Source organism: Ambystoma mexicanum, chromosome 11, assembly GCF_040938575.1.
Source record: "Ambystoma mexicanum isolate Mex_15411 chromosome 11, UKY_AmexF1_1, whole genome shotgun sequence".
In the NCBI taxonomy this organism is placed as follows: Eukaryota; Metazoa; Chordata; class Amphibia; order Caudata; family Ambystomatidae; genus Ambystoma; species Ambystoma mexicanum.
In genome coordinates, this window is record NC_090934.1 from 1118084303 (window position 1) to 1118104408 (window position 20106).

General features: G+C 44.6%; 1 protein-coding gene across 5 annotated transcripts in view; it reads right to left on the reverse strand.

The window, feature by feature from the left end:
- Positions 1-20106, reverse strand: part of SCAPER (S-phase cyclin A associated protein in the ER) — a 4210252-nt gene that overhangs the window by 736761 nt on the left and 3453385 nt on the right. For all 5 annotated transcript variants that reach the window (XM_069624455.1, XM_069624453.1, XM_069624454.1 and 2 more), the window contains one exon: positions 13608-13731. In XM_069624455.1, coding sequence (XP_069480556.1) covers positions 13608-13731 — 124 coding nt within the window. The remainder of the gene's footprint in view (positions 1-13607; positions 13732-20106) is intronic.

A 20106-nucleotide genomic window follows, 5' to 3' on the forward strand; every position in this document is an offset into this window, starting at 1 on the left:
ACTGTACTGGGTGTAGTGCAGCGTGTAGACACAAGCTGTGTAGTGTTTTATATGTGTAGAGTGCAAATTGTGGCATTGCTATGTGCATTGCAGAAATAAGTGCACACATTGCACTGTGGACATTGTGGAGAAGTATGATAGCAATGATTTCATACTTACTGTTTGGATTGGGGAGGGCCTGTGCTGTGTTTTGTGTATGGAATGTGAAATGTTGTAGTACTCGTTGCTGCATTATCTGTGGGGAAAGAGAAAAGAACATGTTAGAGCAGGTATTTAGTTTCTTTGCAGTCCACAACATTGCATATATTTATTTACTTTGTGGACCCTTATAACTAGTACTTCATTAGTACTATGCTTTGAACCAGTGTACTGTGCAATGTGCGCAGTTCCTGTGTTTCTTTGCATAATCACTGGGTCTGTGGGGAAAGAAATCGATGCTGGATCAAAGTAAAACGTTCAAAATGTTTTCGCTGCTATGGTGCACAATGATTTACAGTAACGTTTGCAGTGGTTACAGCAATGTTTAAGGTGTGCTCCTGAAGTAGGAGGAAATGTAATGGTTTACGATTTCTGACATATACACGTTGGTAGGATAGGTGGCGTTGTATAGTAGTTGGTGTTTTGTAAATGTTTACCTGGTTCCTTTTTGCAGCACTGTTTCTTTATGCGTTTGGTTGCTGCTGGTGTTTTCGTCACGATTCAACTGCGGGTACAAGGCAGATGGGCCAGGGCCAGGAGGACCTCCCCACATGAGAGTGTAGGGGGCTGATGGGTTTGTGGGATGGCTGGCTGACAGAGGCATATATGGAAGAAGGGGGCAACCCAACCTAACATGGCTGCCAAAGAGGAACCCACTGTGGAACTCAAGATGGCACCGGATAGATACATGGATCTGACATCCTTGGTGGTCTGCTGCTGACTGGTTGCGGTCCGCGGCTATAAAACCACACCCGGACCACACCCTGCCCTTAGTGTTTCCTCTGCTTCCTAACAGAGCAGTGTTACACTTACTGCACCTGTTTCTTTTGCACGTGTGATCGGCATGTATGCAAGTTTGCAGCATTCTCACCCGGAATTGAAGAACTACTTGCCCCGGCGGGCTACTGCTTCATGCTCGGTCTTGACCCTTACCTTGACGTCGGTACACTTGTGGCATCTCATCCTTGTAACCAGGTGTCTCCGGTCCTTCTTTCCTTCGTCTGAAGTCCACAGTAATCACAGCTCCTGGGAAGCTAAATTCAGAAAACGACAATAGTAAGAGACTGAAATACCACGTTCTTCCCAGTTCCCGTACTCAGTTTAACTTGAACTCACTGGCATACAAGTTCCAGCTTCTTCGCTCCGCTCTGAGTCCCGACAGCTTACCAGTGTTTTGCCTAGAAGTGACAAAATAAAGAGACTATTAATATTCAAAACATCAACAAAGACATTGTACATACAAGCTATGTCTCACATTGAGAAGCGGCCAAGATCTAGAATAAGGCCTCACCAGAACTTACCTGCTCATCATCCATATTCAGTGCATCTCAGCTGGTCTGGACCACTAGTTTTCAGTGAAGTAACTGGAGTCAGATACCTACCAACTAACTTTGGCCTTCAGTCCTCAATTAATTACGGTGAGCAAAAGCTGCGACGTGCCAGCCAGCCAGCCAGCCACCTCAGTGAAGGGGAGGGACGGGAGGAGGGAGAGAAAGCAATAGAAACCAATTCTAAATACATACACTTACCTTTAGGTTATCCAGACCCCCCGAACACCATTTTCCAGAGGAACCAAGTTCATCCAGGCCCCTCCCAGCCTCACGGTCCTCTGGAAGTTAAGCCACCGGCAGACCGCTGGGGAAGAGAGTGGCTGGGGTATTCTTTAGTGCACAGTTACCCGAGTGAGGGGGCAACGCATCAGAACAGTCCGGACCAGGCACGCCTGCAGGGCACCAGAGGTAAGTGTTACATTTTTGCAAGTATTGAGCCATTGTACTGTGCTTCTGCAGAATTGTGACAGAAGTTACGTACCTGTTGGCGTACTGTAACTGCTAATACTTTGGAAGTGTTTGACGATATGTTTGTAGCACAGTGGTTGTTGAAAGTTCAGTTGGGTTGTTGTAATGCTATTATGGTTTAAGGTACATACCAGGTGGCGTATTCTAACTTTTACAGTGTCCCATTCCTGTAGGGTAGGTTTACAAGCTTGTGCATTCATGTTGCTACTTTCACATCTGTGTACATTCTGAAGTGGTGGTGTACCACTATGGGTTTACGTAGTGATAGTTCCATATGTATAGCATTTGTATGCGTATTCTTAGCGAGGCAGTGGCTCATTTGCGTACTTGGTGGTTTCAGAGGTTACTGAGGATAGTTTTGAACCCTCATACTTAGTACTTCCCCTTTTAAGTATCATGTGGAAAATAGTGCTACTGTCATTTGTGTACACGTATTGTTTGTCTGAGTGTACTAATTGGGTTTACTGGGGATAAAATTATTCAACACACATTTTAATTAATTTCTTCAATGCCTGCTGTATGGTAACTTGCTTTAGGGCGACAGTGTGGAAGGTAATTCTTTATTTGTGCCTTTACGAGGGTACGGGTTGGTGTTGGGGAGTAAGGTAAAGTAGTTTTGTACATCAATGACTACATTTTACCTTCAAGAATATTAAGTAGGTATATGCAAGATTTGCAGGTACTCTGCTTTGGAATGATGGAAGTATCATTGCATTCCCACCATTGCTTTCTAATGTATGAGGTATAGTGGCCTCCACTGGTTGTGTCGCATGTGTGGTAGATTATGGCTACTGTTGTGAAGGTTTTCTTGCCAAGTGATAGCTGGCCATGTGTGAAGGCAGTACGTTTGTAGTTGTTTTTGGTTCCATCGCCATTGTATCTTAAGAGTATTACAATTACATGTTGAGTATGTGAGAGTATATGTAGCATCGACCGATTATCAGAATTGCACGATGTACACAATATGATATAGTTTGCATTGTGCACCAGTTGCTGAAATTGAATGGAGTCACAGGTATTGGTACATACACAAAGCATTTGTTGGGGACTTGCTCCTGAATGAGTTGGTTGCACAGACTGCATGTATGTTTCCACATGTAGGAAATGTGAAAGATTTCATTTATGAGTATGTTTTTCCTTTCCAGTATTTGCAGTAAGCACATTCCTGTGGATCTTCTTGTCGTTTTAATGTGAATTTCACTATTCCAGCAAAGTAGTCCAATTCTTGCCTTACTCCGGAGACACTGTAAATGTTGGCAGGATTACTTACTGCATTTCTGTGCAGGACAAGCATGTGTAAACAAAACTGGTCTGCGCCATTTAAATAAATGTTTTGCACAAGTGCTGGCATTTTATTGTGACATTTGCATAGCAATTAACACCTGTTCCATTAGACAATTTGAATGGACCAGTTCCTTCTGTGTCCGAGTACTTTGATGGAAGGGTACGCAGTGTGTTTGAAGAGGCACTTTTTTGTGTGGAGTTGGGTATGTCTTGTCTTTTCTACTCCTTTTGTCTGTGCTTTTGGTAGTTGATGTAGTATGAGCTCATTTCAATTTCTTTGGTGGTACTGTTGGCAAATCATTTACTGATGTGCCTTTCAGAGTTTCAATGGGCTTCTTACAGTAAAGTAAAAGGGACATATAAATTCAGTAACACTTTACATATCAACCTTTATTTGCACATATTCATAGCCACTATTCAGAAATGAAAGGGTGACCAGAAAAGGATACATATACTGGAGATTTCAGCATTTCTACAAGTTGGTGATGAGGGGAGGAAGGGATTGAGGTCTCATCGAAGCGTCTCGCGTGATACGCAATTTGTGGGAATGGGGGGCTGGGAAATGGGGAAGGGGGCATGTGTAGGTGGGAAAGTGGTGTTTTATTTTCTCCATAATATGTTCTTGAACAAAATTATGCAAGGCGGCAACATTTTTCAGCAATTCATCAATTTTGGCCTCCAGGCGGGCTACTTTCATATTTACAGCATTTCCTTCGGTTTCTGTGGCCATATGTTGCTGTGGAAGATGTGCCGCTTCTGGTCTACTCCTTTGTATTCCCATATGTTCTGTTAAAGAAAAACAAATGTTTTTAGTATACATGAAGCAATATATTACGTTCCCTACGTATGGGGTTACTATGGTCACTCATTTCGTCATGCAGGAAAATCTCCTCCAGCCATGCTAGGGTGCTTGCACTTGCAGTAATTATTTCCCTTTTGAGACTGCAGTACCTACCAATGGGGTTATCTTCCTCATTCATTTTTTCATGCGGAAAATTCTCTTCCACCCATTCTAGGGTGGTTGCCAATGCTGCGCACAAAAAGAAAACCTTATGCTTTCCTACTATTGTACACTACAGGACCTGTCCAATTATAACAAATTTTAGTGTACTTAGTACGTTGCACTTACGTTCTGCTCTCAGTAGTTGGCGTCCCTAACTCTGTCTCTTTGTCCTTTGATGGACTGTGAAGCAGGTGTGCAGTTAGATTGTTGAAGGCAGATGTTTCTTCTCTTGTTGGTGCATTCCATTACGCTGCACACCCTATGCCTTTGTGCTGTTTGTTCGAAAGTACAGACTTTGTGCACCTACTGCATTTTCCCTTACCATTCCCGCACTTGCTGCTGTGTGTATATGTTTCTTGTCTTTGCTGCATGGTACCACTTTGTACGACCACCCCTCCCTTTCTCAGCAGGTAGGACGCCACCCGATGTCCGCGAACAAACGCACTGTTAGCAACCACTGTGGCTATTAGTATGAAGGCACTGGCTTCAGTATGCTGTACAGTACATCTATACAAAATAAGAGTATACTCTTAAAAACCTATGAAATTCAATGAAATAGACCTGGTTAAAGGGACGTTATGGTTAAGTTGTGGTACTAAAAACCTATCACCTTTACTGAAATAAACGATGCTAAAGGAATGTTCTGGTTACAGTGCCCTACTTAAAACCTGTGCAATTCACTGACAAAAAACGTTGTTAAAGGGACGTTATGGTTAAGTTGCACTAGTAAAAATCTATAGAATTCAATGGACAAACGTTGTTACAGGGATGTTATGGTTACAGGTAAAACCGAAAAAAAAACCAGAAATTCACCAGTTATGGTAAGCTAAGCAACCATGACTTGCGCAACCTCTGTACACTGCAAGGACTAACACCCATGATATCAAAGATGACATCAGAAATGTCATTGATGACATGATTGATGACATTACATGTGTATTTGCTTTTTCATGAAAAGCCTGCACAAGGGATTGGCATTGTAATGATGGCAGAAAACTATCAGAGATCATTGGAAGAACTATTATGAGATAAACAGTTTATTAAACAATGCATTTCTATAAACAGCATTGCAGTACAGAGTTCTTTCCAGTACACAACCCAACTCATGGAGAAACGTAGCCACTGTCTGCATATAGGTGCACTATTTAAAATCTTCCCATGTTGGATAGTGAAATGATGAATGCGTTTGTTTAAAGGTTTTGTGTACTGTGCAACATGTAATAAGTAGCTAAGAATGCCTCACTTACTATATAATGGTACTACTAAACACAACACATAAAGAGACGACAAAGCATACAAATATGAGCATATACACGGAAAGCACAGTTAGCAAAACAGTAGCAGTACTACCAGAAACTGTTCATACCCTAACTGATTATCTTCATGCACAGAAATGCTTGCTGTCTTTCAGGCTTACGTCTTCCCCTATGTATATGGATCATATCATGTGCCTGAACCCTAAGGAAAGTAGTGTACAATCATATGAGAAGGGTAAGGTCAACAAATATAGTACCTTTTCAATTTTTAGTTCCTGACTCCCAATGAATAAAAGCACCCGGTGTACATATGTAACTGAACAAAAAAAGAGGGAGCCACACGTGATGTTATCAGTCATGTCATCAATGGCATTTGTGATGTCATCTTTGATGTCATGGGTGTTAGTCTTTACAGTGCACAGTGATATCCCGAGTTAGGGTTGCTTAGATTACCATAACTGGTGAATTTCTGGGGGTTTTCCGTTTTACCCGTTACCATAACGTCCCTGTAACAATGTTTGTCCATTGAATTGCATAGGTTTTTACTAGTGCAACTTAACCATAATGTCCCTTTAACAATGTTTTTGTCAGTGAATATATATAAACATATATTGTGTAATAAAACTTAGAGGAAGCAAAATGAGGCTACCAGGAACACATGTTATGGGACAGTGGGAACAGTCAATCAATAATCAACAAAGGAACAAGAGGCTGCTCTTACCTTAAGAAAATAAATGCTGGCGTACTTCTTGTCCCACTGCAGATTCATTCTTGCTGTCTTCTTCCAAGCAGTAGTGCCGGGCAAAAGTGTGGAGAGTACTACATTTGGCTACCGGCCAGATTTTCTTTAAAGAAACCCCTGCTTTGGAAGCTGTTGAAGTCGCCTTCGCTCTAGTCGAGTGTGCTGAGGGGATGGCTGGCAATGGGTTGTTTCTGAGCTCATGACAGTGAGCGATGCAACTGGATACCAAACGTGCCAGGCTCTGTTTGGATATGCATTTTCCCTTGTTTGGTCCCGCACATGCGATGAACAGGCTTTAAGAGGTCCCCCATTCCTTGGTGCGTTTTAAATAAAACTTGAGTGTTCTTGCAACGTTCAGGGAATGCAGCGAACGTTTGGCAGTGGTCATGCGTTTGCCAAAGAATGTAGGTAGAACAATCCTTTCCGCAAGAATGGCTTCAGACACAATTTTAGGAATACATTTAGGTTGAGGTCGTAAAACAACCTTATCTCTGAAAAGATTTGTGAAAGGTGGTTCAGCGGACAAAGCCTGTAGCTTTCTGATGCGCCTGGCCGATGTGATGGCCACAAGAAAAGCGGTCTTCCATGATAAGAATTTTAAATCACACCTGTGTAGCAGTGGGTTAAAAATCCTTGATTATTAGATTTAATAATCAAGGATTTTTAACCCACTGCACCTAGATCTAATAATCAAGGATTTTTAACCTACTGCACCTTTAAGAATGATCAAATAAATCAAGTTTAAAAACAAGTGATTTGACCAACATTTTTTCTTTTATCAAAGCCACATACCAGAACTTTATGATAAACTCTACTTTGGAGCGATAACTGCTGCTTCTCTCCAAATATTTCTACTTGCAATGTTGCTGGTACCTGCCCCCTGACTGGTAGGAATTTGAGGAAGACGTTTGACCCTTGGAAGATTTTCCGTAAGTTTTGTGTTTGGAGCTTTTGCCTTGAAAGGAACTAAAGGAACGGCAGCCCTGGTCCTTGTCTTTCAAAGAGCTAATTGCTCTAGGTGTGTCTAAGTTGGCCTTGATTCACTTTAAGTGATTGTCAATCGTTTTGCCGGATAGGTCTTCACCATCGAAGGGCATGTCCAAGATCTATGGTTGTACCTCAGGTCTGAAACTGGTGGCCTTCATCCAGGCCTGGGGTCTAAGTACTGTTCCGTGTGCCATCTGCCTGAAACCGCAGTGAGTGGTGTCCGCCGAGGTGTCTATCATGTGGTCTGAGACTGCTTCGCCGTCTGCAATAATGGCCTTGGCCTCCTGTTGGAATCCTTTCAGGAGTTGCTTTGTCAGATTAAACATGCAGTGCCATAGCTCTCTGTCAAACTCAGCCATCATGGCCATGGTGTTGCCTTTACCGTAAGCGATGCCGCTGTTGAGACCTTGTGGCCAATAGCTTACGTCCCTCCTTATCTGGTGGAGCAGTGAGGGGGGAAGCCGTGTTTTGCAGTATTTTCCTTGCTGCTACAATAATGACAGAGTCCGGTTTCGGATGGCCTCTGAGACATAAAGGGGAAGAGTCTGGGGTCTTGTATTTTTCTCTGGTCTAGCTACTAGTGCTGGGATGGAGAGCGGTGTGGCAAAGATCTTTGCACCTGTATCCCAGATGGTTTCCCAAAATAGGAATTGTAGTGATGGCGTGGCGCCTCTTGTCCCTGTGTTCATAGAGAATCAACGCTTTTTCTTCAGTAGCGACTTGAATCTTGAAAATGTATGCTGACTTTGCCATGACTGTGTGAAAAGACACCACATCATCTGGGGGTGACGAGACCCCCGGGGAGTACTGTTTCTTTTGTTTCTTGATGGTCACTGACTCACAGTCGTCTGTGTCTGTGTCTTGTAAGTCCTGTGGTATCTCACCTTGCTCAGGTTGGTTCGTCTTTCTGCCTGTCGGAGTTGGAGAACTCCCTAAAGGGGTCATCAGGCTCCCCCTCCTCCTCTTCAAAGTGAACAGGTGATACCGGGCCCAATATCGAGGGAGCTGGTCTTGCTCTTTGTGGCAAAGATCTCAGGGGCGACAGAGTGTTTCCTCCTAATGGCGTTCGTGCCCTGGTTGGCTGTCCCTTCAAGTGGACTGAAGAGGTAGTGGTGAGAAGTGCAGTCCCTGGGGGACCTGCTCCGACCGTGGTGCACAGGTGATGTGCTTTGCGGTTGTCTGCCTGCTGAGTCAGACTGAGTGGATTGTCTCGCCCTTTGTCTTCTGTTGAATTCTTCCATAATGTTGTGCATTGATTGTAGGAGCACTGGGTCAAAAGGGTCTGCATCATATTCTCCTTGGGATGGACTGGTAAAGGTCCCTCCCACTCTGAGAATTCCTCCTATAAGATGATATCCGGAAGCTCATTCATTTCAGTGACTGGCAAGAGAGACAGAGCCTTCTAGTCCTTCCAATTGTGAATGGACACTTAAGGCCTCGTCGGGATGAGGAAAAAGAAATCTCCTCAACGACCTTCGCAGGAGTCCCTTGCATAGATGGTGGTGTTTAACCATGACCTTGATCTGCCTACGGCTCTTCCGTTGACGACTGTGGTCGCTTGGTGGACGATTGCTCGGACATCGACGAGCATACTGTCGACAGGCTTTCCATTAATGACCTACCTGTAGACGAGTGCTTCGTCGACGGGCTCTCCGTGGACGACTTGGCCATCAACGAATGCTTCGTTGAAGAGTGTTTGCTTGATGATTCCTTCATGGACGAATGCTTAGTCGACGAGTCCTTTGGCGACAGTGATGACTTTGTCGATGAGGAAGCCGGCTTGGTTGTAGATGGCGGTTTTACTAACTTCGATGGTGCCGTTCTAGTAGACGGTGAGATTAGTTTAGTCGTGGACAATGTCTTCGTGGACGACCGATTCGCTGACGATTGAGAAGAAAAAGATAAGTCTTTATCATTTTGCAGTTCTCCCGTCACCATACCCTCCTGCGTTCTGGAAGGTTCATTAGAGGACATTCCACTCCTCTTCTTGTCCTTAGCTGGTGGGGGGGTGTGCTCTGTCCACTGAAGAAGCTCTCCTTTTAGGAATTTGCTTCTCAGTGTGCCTGGAGGATGTTGATGGCGCAGTCTTGAAGGATTCCTCATCTGAGAACATTTGTCTGTGCTCCAGGTGTAAAAGTAGTCTTCTGTGTCTGTCCTCCAGACTTTTATTGGTGAACATTTGGCATATGCTTCATGACTGGATGTTTTGAGGGTAGAGGCAGTAAATGCAGAGTTTGTGTGGGTCCCTGATAAAGATGACCTTCTTGCCAAACTTGGAACAGCCCCTGAAGAGAGAAGTCTTCTCTTTGAGAGCATGGCCTTGTTCAGCCATGAGGAGAAGTGAGTGACCCAAACACATGATGTTTTTGGGCGTGGAGAGAAACAATACAGGCTTCTGAGAGTAAAGCTAAGAAGCCCTAGTAAGAATGAAGCTGAAAAGCTTAATTTGGATGCAAAATTTTGAGATAAACTATGAAAACATTTGAAAAAGCTCAGAGAGCAGAAGTGGATTCACCTGTACTGCAAGACATGGTTCAAAATCTGAAGATGGCTGACTGGGGTGGAGCCTAAGGCCTGCCACCTCATTGGGTGGGGCCTAAAAGGACCAAAAGGATGTGAAGGGACTACACAAGCTATGTAGGGCCCTATGGGTGTAGCTTTTTTCCTTTTCTTTCCAAGGGAAAGTTTTGATTATATTCTTTTTTATTATTTAATTTACTGAGGATTCTCAGACTGACGATGGGGAATATTCAAGCATGTGAATCTATGAAAGATCCAATGCTGGTGAAATAGTTATTTAGCCATGACTTACTTGTAGGGGTGTATCGAATGTCAGCTTCGACTGAGTGTTTAGCTGAAATCCAGCTTTTGGCTTTGACCAAATACTTTCTGAAACACACATTCAAAGCAGAATTCCACTTTCTACGATTAGCTATCTTCTCTCTGTTTAAGAGAATACAGGCAATCACAGAGAGTGGAACTGCCGTGGTAAGGCTGCAGCAGCTAATACGCTCTTTGATTAGGGGCTGCTACAGACTGCACAACACACGGATGACTCCAACAACAGAAGACCCCCCCAATCAGGAGGAAGGGCATTGACAGTGAGAAAACTTATCAGCTGGTACGGTTGTCCCAACCCTGTCGCCCTGCTCTCTCTCCTTTTGCCTCTGATGTGCCTGTTCTCTTTATTCGTTATTTCCTTGCTCCCGGTTGTCACTCCCCATATTGTTTTTGTGCCTGCCAACCCACTGCCTCCCAATTGTAAACTGTAGTCTGTGTATTGGTGCACCATTTTCTCATGGATAAATGCAACATTGCTGATCAGTTTACTTATTAAACTGATCAGCAAATGTGAATGTATTGTGACGAATCCCAGGTATTAGTCCCTTCTCCCCAAGGGAGAGACTCCCCCTGTGAGGCTAGCGAGGTGAGCCCGTTCAGCAAGACCCTCCCCTAGGGGCCGAGGCAAGTGGTACCTCACTGAGAAAGAATCCCCCTTTGGGGACAAGGACTCCCGTTCTTGTGAGAAAGGGTACGAGAAGTACAGGAGGGAAGAAATACCCGGTAGTGGTGTGACCATGCTTGCAGAGTGGTGGGGAGGACATCTGAGGAACAGCGCCAAGACTACCGAGACTGGAAGCCTGAACAACTTCCGATGGAGAAAGCAGGCACCGAGTGAGGGACCGAGAACGAAAATCTGAGCAGTGAGAAGAGCAACAAGCAGTACCTGAGCGATACCCGAGCCCTGCAACCTTTCACTGCATGATGAGAGGTACAGGGGGAAATCCGGAATAGCGGGAGGCCACCAGGCAATCTTTATATGCGTGAAGAACCCCGTCCCAGTTCACAGGACGAGAGCGAAAATATAAAATGTTATCACTGGAACATTAAAAACCCAAGAATGCAAATAACAAACAACCCGGCCATGTTACCTGAAGAGAGAAACTCGTCCCAGTCCTCAGGACGAGATAGCATTGAAGAAAGCAGTTTGCAAGGTAGGTGAGCAATATATAAAAGAGATTTAACCAACCCAGGTGCAGAGCCAACAGAGACTGGGAACTACAACCCTCGGAGCAAGGGCAACCACCAAATATCTGCAAAGTTGAAGGCTGGAAAAAGTACAACCCAGAAACACGTAACGAGAAATGCGAGATAAAGCTTGCCAGTGAACAAGATAAAAGAGCAGACAGCCTCAGAGAGAGAATACTTGGCAAAGAAAGCGTAAAAGGGAATCAAGGACAACATAATTTAGGAAAGCCTGAGCAAACTCACAGGAGAGAACATATATGTGATGGCAAGAGTGTGAGGACCTACTTGAAGGAAAAGTAATTCAGAGATAGGGCCACAGAAAGCAGGAGACCCAAGAGTAATTTTGAAGAACTACCAAGAGTTGATAAGAGAAATTATCAAAAAGGGGATTACGCCAAGAATGATATGAGCCAAAGAGAAACCTGTATATAAAAGACCAGGGGAAGACGAGACATTCTCTTGGCCTATTTACTTTAGTTATATTTAGTGGCAGGGTCAGATAGAGTGAGTTTGGATTTACTTTGGATGCCCTGACATCCGACAAACGCGTTTATTTCCTTTAGATAGGTAGGGTATTCCATTTAGCAATAGGGAGGGATAGGCATTACTCTTATAATTGTTATTAGAGTACAGAATGTCCTCAATGTTCTGACTTCTTCTTCCGACCCACCACACTCTCCATAGGGAAATGTTGGGTGCCATTTCCATGGCATGCCTCTAGTAGTATATTAAGGTATAATACATGCTAGAGGCTAAAGGCAGCTTATCGAAATGATGTCCTCAATGCAGACAGTTACACTACACTACCAGCACAAAAGTGTGGGGAACAAATCACTGTACCCGGCAGCATAAATACAAAACTTAAGCTCTTTTAAGCAACATTCGGTAAATCTCATCACCTTCAACAGGGCCACTGGCTGAAAAACTGCAGCTGCTGTAACTGGGCAGGAAGCATTGAACAAGCATGACAGGGCAGCCTGCTGATACCCGAGCCCCTCCGTTTATGTGTCTTCATTAGCTCTCCCTCGTAGCAAGCAAAGGTCGCTCCAGCAAGACCTAAACACGGGCCGTAACATTGCTTTCAGACATTGGCTCTTAGAGGCCTGCAGTTGCCATGAGAGACTAATTGGGCCAATCTTGAAAGAATATAAAAAACATCAATGCTCTACTTATCAATACCTCAACTGGAAAGCAGGTAGGCTCCCAAAGAAGCATAGTGAGCAAAGGATATGTGCGGAGCTTGCAACGTTGCTAGCACCTCAAACAGACATATACTTTCTAATCACCCCCGATAGAAGACAAAGAAGAAAATAAGGAAGGGGTGACATCCAGGCTCTATGTGGGCAGACAGCAGGGATCGGTAATTATGCATATATTTTCAATACAAATCAGCGAGTGTGTGTGTGTCAGGGGCAGGCTGTCGTAACAAGGACTCATGTCTGGCAGAGAGACTCCCAAGACCCCCTTTGTTATTTGTGTCCCTGAAGGACCATTAAGGGGAGAAAGGTGAGGACTTCAATATTGTAAGGGGAGAGGACTGGCAAGCTTTATCCCTAGACAGGTGTATGCATCTGGGCAGCATGGGCACAAAGTATGGACCCAGCAAGCACACATTACTAAGCTTAAAAAATCATAGGGTTCCCCTAGAGAGGAACAGTGAAGTACAAAATGGTTAGTGTGCAAATGTGGATTCCTTGAGAGGGGTGGGCATTGAAGAAACACAATTTTTACATACTTTATCCTAAGGGCCAAGTAGGGTGGAAGCAGAAGATTAAGTAGGGTATCTCTGGTGTGATAACAGGTAGAGCAGTACGTCAGTTGCTCCTGTTCGCCCTTCTCTTTTCTAAGATTTGTTGTAAAAATGGGATAGTACCTGCGTTTAAAGAACCTTATCCTTTAGCTCCTGGTCCTGTGGGCACACATGATACATAATACCCTCTTCTCTGTTGCTGTGAAAGGCTGTATTGACGTAACCTTTACCCTGCCAGGAGCTCTAGTGAAAACCTGCTAAGTCCATACAGCATGCTCAGTCCGCAAAGACAATCAGAATACACAGAATCATTAAGAGTCCTTATATATGCAGGGGAGCCGAAAGTGTTAATGGTGGTATGATTTTTATGGTGGTGTAAACGTACAATCTTTCTAAGTGCTCAGCAGCAGCAGTAACGTGGTGCAGTTGGTGCCTTAATAAACACATGAAATAAATTGCAGATTATAACTAAGGCAATGGTAGCATCCTCAATGCCTCCCACCAGAATAATATCAAATCTTCAGGTACATTCATTGGATCAGTCACAAACGCTGCTTACCGTTAGCTGATGTATCAGCAGATCCATTAGGAACGTGATCTTGCTACTAAACAGGACGTAGTTGCAGGTCTCTTTACACTCAGAGCAGGCTAGGTAATACACATTCAATGTGTTGCATAGCGACCTGGGGGTACAAAAAGAATGAGGTAGACATAGTGGCCAATGTTCAAAACTAAGACCATCTTGCTATCAGGTAGTGGCATTTTCTAGACAGGCACATTTCTGAAACACTGAAAATCGCTTGTAAAATATTGCATTTCTCACGAAGAAACAACACATTGTGCGTATTATTCTATTTGACCAATTTCACAAGAAATGTTGGATACACCAAATAGACACAAAAACACATTGCACGCTGTACACAGCCAAGTGGACCCTACAGAGGACACAACTCCTCTGAGATTCATTTCAACAGCTTTATTCAGAACTACGCATAACTTTGGCGAACTTGAAAAGGTCCAGAATAGGTCAGATCTTTGCACTGCAAGTAAACTCCCGATTCTTAACAGATATCAGAGATGGGTTTCTTAGGTCTGCAGAGAGCCATATAACATTTTGTTTTACTCTTAAATGGGTAGGTTTGGTGTCATTTTCAATGTGGTGGTCCCCTGCACTGTGCCCCCATTTTTGTGAGGGGACACCAGGTGTTTTTCTGTATGCCACCCATCAGGTAGCATAACAGACACTATCGTTCGTTCATACACGTACACACACACGCACACACACACACACACACACACACACACACACACACAACACACACAACACACACACACAGCATATAGTGACCTGACATGAAGCATGTATATGATAGGTTGAAGTTGTGCAGTAGTTGTCATTGAAATTTGTAATATTAGTCAACACACAATGCAACCTTTGCCACTATACAAGACACTGTGTCTCAGCGAACTAGATAAACAGCACTCCCCATGTGGAAGGTTCAAGCGTACCAACATGCTGTATTATCCATTGTTCGAGCAGGCATTCAGAGCCATGCCCAAGATGGTGCAGAGCACATAATGTGCCATGCAGAGTTTTAAACTTATATATGCTTCTGAGTGATGTTCGAGTCAATGCTGCTTCCACCCCCACCTGCAAGTTGAAAGAGACTTTCATGCTTTTACTGAGTCTTTTGTGGCAGTTGAAAAACACTTGACCTCCCATTGATATGCAAATGCAGCCAAATCTTTGTGGGGAGGACAAAGTGAGAAGCAACTAGCCACACATTTAGGGAGAGTGTTGGTATCCGAAATAATTTCAGTAGTTGAAAGAACCATAAAATCAAATATTTTGGGTATATGGATTCAAATAAGAACTGTGAAACAATGTTTTCAAATTCATTGGTGGTCTGGAAGGTATTGAACTGGGGATTACCGTCATACACATTAAGACTAATGAAGAAGTAGTCTTTCTGCAGTACAAGATCAATTCCAGCATTGGATTGAACTAGTGACATATTGCATTGTCATGCTTGAATAGGTATGCCAGGTTTTTGTACCAACTGACTAGTATGTATATATTAATGAGGTGATTGCTTCATGTGGGCAAGACTGGTAAACTGACCAGAACAAAATATAATATCAACAGTAAATATACAATAGTCTTTATATTCGGGCAGAAAAAAAACATTGTTTGGGAGGATAAATCCCGGAATCAGACCTGAAATGATGAGACCTAATAGGCTGGTGAGCAGTGACTTTTACAGAGGCCACTGATATTCAACAACAGCTCCCTCCTAAACAGCACCTTGCAGGGCAGTCACAGAAATGGAGAGACAGTATTTGGGGTAAAGATAGAAATGTCATCAAGAGATCGATGGTTAGCCGTTGAAAAGGACGCAATGTTTATGGCTTGGTAGTTCCGCAGGAGGCAGATATAATCTACTTTAGTGCCTTGAAGTGTGCAGAGGGACCCGGCCATTTGTTCTGACCAGTAATAAATATGAGGTGAAGTAGCGCCCGAGGCTAAAGTGATTGATACCTAGGAGTTTCAATTGAATTCCCAGATGTGCCGTAGGTGTCGAAATGGTAGTCATTTAGATCAGAATCTTTCAATGGAGCCAGTAAGCCGAGACGGATAAGATAGCTATCGCCAGTTCAAAGAGAAACTGTTTACTCAGCCTCCTTCATAGCGCTTGAAGTATCTATGCGAACCATTCACAATTATGTTTAGGGTTAAAGGGCTCAGGCCAGTTTTTACTAATAATGCATTATTTTGCACACAAATGTTTAACTGTTTGATGATGTCACAACCTATTACGGCCAAATCCCAAGCAGGGGTTTGCTATCAATAGGATCTAAAGATGGTAGTTAAGATAAGAAGTGGCCAATGAGAATGGAAGAATTGGAGAAAGATGGGATTTCTTTGTAGTGTTTGTCCAATCATGTGTGGTGGGTGGATTGTAAAGAAATATTTGGGAGTGTTTTTACTGTTGCAAAAATGTATATAATGTGTCAACTTATGTGGTGCGATGAGACTTGAGTTCGTTTGACTCTACGGCGTCATCTAGCTGCTCCCCGGAGGTTTGCACAATAAAATTGCTTTACGTACAAAATGTGCACTGTATTCCTAGATGTTGGGCCCGCTTTGGGTTAAGGTGATTAGGGGCCCGCCCCTACAACCCTTTTTTAGTTCCCTAGGCACTGCAGGGTTTAAGTATTCCTGAGCCCTTGGTTTGGTGATGCAATAGAGTCAAACTTTCCAATGTGCTAACGGCTAACTCTGGAGTGTTTTCTGGCCACCAGACAGGACAGCAGGAGTAGCAAGCTGGAGAGATATGTATTAGGCTTACCCTAACTGGGGCTCCTTCGATATACTCCTTTCTTGCCCCTCTGGTTTTTTGCAGTCTTTTCTGTCTCCTCTCGCTCCTTCTCCCTGCTCCTGATTCTGCCTATGGACGGCATGGACCACAGGAACCTTTCTAGTTTGACTTGCTGTGGACTACCCTTCTACTTCCTCTGGTTGTCATTGCCTCCTAATGTTATCTCTTTACAATACAAAGCAGTCTGCAATATCTTTATAAAATCCTGGAAATAATGTTCTTATTGCAGACTAGTTGTCACATCACAACTGACCTGTAATGAGGTAATGAGAACAGGACACCACAACTGCTCTGTAATCCGTTATTATGCTTCAGTTGTGACGTCACAACGCCTGGTGCTTGAGCCAGCAGAGAGAATTCCAACGATCACTGCAGTACTTAATTAAAAGCAACAAAAACCTTTTCAAATTCCTTGCTTGCAGAATAATTTTCTGTGTCACTTTTCAGCCATTAATTGACAAGGAACTTTTTTTATGGTAGGATATTTAATATGTCCGCTGCTGGAGTTTAACACATGTGAGCAAGAATCTGCATTTTATTACTTATTTTAAAGCAAAACGAAAACCATTTCTGATATATTTTATTAAACAGCTTGAACTTTTTTTGTTAGGAGATGCATTATTGCTTTTGAAATCTAAACAGATTATATATTGATTATATGGATTTGAAAATTTAAGGTCTCTGAAATTAGGTTATGCAAGAGACAATGTATTCAAGGGAATAGCAGTGTGTGCACATGTATTATAAAGAAAAAACATTGAAAGCCACCTTGGAGTTCTGTGACCTTATAAACTACCTTGGCCTCCGACCTTGTTCCTCTATTTGGTCACAAAACTACTCAGTGGGCCTCATTATAAGTTTGCCGGTTCGGGAACTACGGTACCGGTAAGCATACCGGTACAGTAGTTACTGGACCGGCAAACTACAAGCTGTGCTCGCGGGTGCCTTTCTGCCCGCAAGGACGGACATGACGGGCAGAAAGGCACCCGTGAGCACAGCATGTTGGATGCACTGGCACCATTATAAACGGTGCCGGTGCATCCAACATCCCCATTCCCATTCAGCCCTATGCGGCCGAGGGGACTATAGCCAGGGTTTTAGTGAGGGATCTACAGGATTCATCACAGGCAAGTTGTATTGGAAGGAAAGGGGAATGGGCGTTACTACTGGTGAATGCTTGGTTGGGTGGGTGAAGGGGAAGGGTAGGGATGGTGTGTGACCGGATGAGTAGGGGCCTCTCTGGAACGCCAATTCAGACCTCTAATCTTGGAGCTGTTGCCGTAGTGGGCAGCTGTAAGTGTGGAACTTCTTACTTTGTGGGAGGTTGTGCGTGACTTATCTGGGATCTTAGGGGCGAATTGAGACCAACGAGGCTCTATCTGGACCTGGCCGGTTGCCGCAGGATCAATGGTGAGATTCAAAGTAGCACACCTTTACTGGGAACACTCTGGGAGGTGTGAGAAACCTGAGGGTGTCCTCGCATCTACTCCCCTTGGCTTTTGGATCCTGACCCTGCGGGTGGAGAAGCAAGGGAGGGTGACATGGCTAGAGGGTCCTTGGGGATTGGGAATGAGATGTCTTCAGGTGAGACACAGTATCCAGGATTTCCATTTCAGGAGGAACCCTCTATCCCAAAGGCAGTTTTGGGTATTGCAATCCCTGTCCCAGTGACCAAGAACACGCCAGGAGATATTACCAATCTAGAAGCACCAGAAAGAGGGTGAAGAAGAGAGGAGTTAATCGTAAAGTAGATAAGACATGGTATCCCCCTTTGCCTATTAAAAACCAACCTAACCCTCCCCCTGCCTTTATGGGCCATTGTAAAACATCTCCCCTCATTTTCTCATACTTTACCTGTGACATTATTGGGACGAGGAAGAGGAGACTAGGAGTAATGAACACTAGTAACTCCTTTTACCACTTTAGTACTGGGACGAGGAACATGCCTGCAAAGTATTGCGAAGGTCATGTATGTCCCTCTAACTACAGTCAGGCAAATCCAATTGAAACGTCACACTTGCAACCTGTCAAGTGGTTGCAGGTGTATAAGAGGAGAGGCAGAGAGTAGCAAGAGGGTATCCAACAGGGAGAGCTGTGTGAGTGAGACCAGCAGGGGACCCGGCGCGTGAGGAGGCAGCCATGGTGGAACCTGAGAGTAAGCCAGGATGCGAGCAGAAGTCCCAGAGGATGTGTGGAGCCCAGGGTAAGTTGGGGCGTTAGACTTCCACAGGTGTGAAAGCCTCTGTGGTCGGAAAACAGCAGCTGGAGCTGCAGACAAGGAAGAAAGAAGAGAGGACGCCGTCCGCATCCAAGGAGCGGAGCTGCCGGTGTGTACAGTGAAGCGCCTAGAGTGCGAGTGGGGCTCGTAATAAACGGCCGGAAGCCAGCAAAGAAGAAGGTACGCAGCAAGGCCGCCAGATAGGAACGCAAAAGAATGTTGAATACAGGGAAATGACACTCGAAGCTAGGGCACTCCTAAGGGCTATGCATAAGTAACGAAGTGCCGTATGAATCAAATTGAATACCGAAATGAATGAAAACTTGAAGCAAAGTTAAATCAAGCATATTGGCCCTCATTACGACCCTGGCGGAAAGGGGAAAACGATGGCGGAAAAGCAATACCGCCATCGAAAAGCGCTCGGTGCGACTATGACCCGTCACCGCAAAGTACGAAGCCATTAGCGACACCGTAGTGAACGCCAACGCTAACTGCACTAAGCACGCGCGCGCGCACCATGCCAAACCGCAAACACCACCATGGTGCAACGGTACGCCAATTCCGACCCTAGCGGACATGTACCTAACGCCATCAGGCATGGCGGAATGGACCATCCCGCCATGGCGAGAAATACGGCATCGTGAACCAACCGTAAATGGCCCACTGAGTGCCTGTACTCCACTCCCTGGCCACATTGCACAACTCCTGGCAGGCGCAATGTACTCACACCATGCAACCAGTGAAATCTACAATTCACCCATGCATGCCAACGTAGAAATGCATGCAGGTGTTCAAAGCGCCCCGTGAGTGGGCATCCATGTACGGCATGTCACCATAGCCGTACTGATGCAGCACAGGCATGTGAAGGTACAAGACATCAAAATGGAAATCAAGAACACATGACACAAAACAACAGTAGTCCCCCATCGCTTGCCACCAGCGCAAGGCAACATCCAAAACAGCATCCTGAGGGGGATTGCACCAGCCCTGTACTCTTGCCAGTAAACAAACCAACCATCAGCAGAAGCATGTACCACACAAGTTGGCAGAGTGACTGAGCAGCCAGGCACATCCCAAGAGGGGCCGATGGGAGCTGCAGGGCACAGATGGCATCAATACAGAAGCTATTCCAATGGACATGACCCCAGTCCCCCTCCAACAAACGCACGCAAACACAGGCACCTGTGACCAGCCACATTCTGAACATCCCATCATACCATCAATCGACCTGGCTGACAGGCACCAGTCGGCCAAAAGCCAATCCCCCGCCCCTGAACAGCACATCATGTAAACAGTCACAATGGCAGCCCCTATCCGTGACCACACTGTGCTACGTAGGCAAAAGCGGCCAGTACTGTACCACACAACTCAACTCAGAAGGCGGAACACAATGCAGATCATCTCGCAATACATACCGCCACAAATCGAAAATCGCCACATCACCTGCAAAGAATAACGCA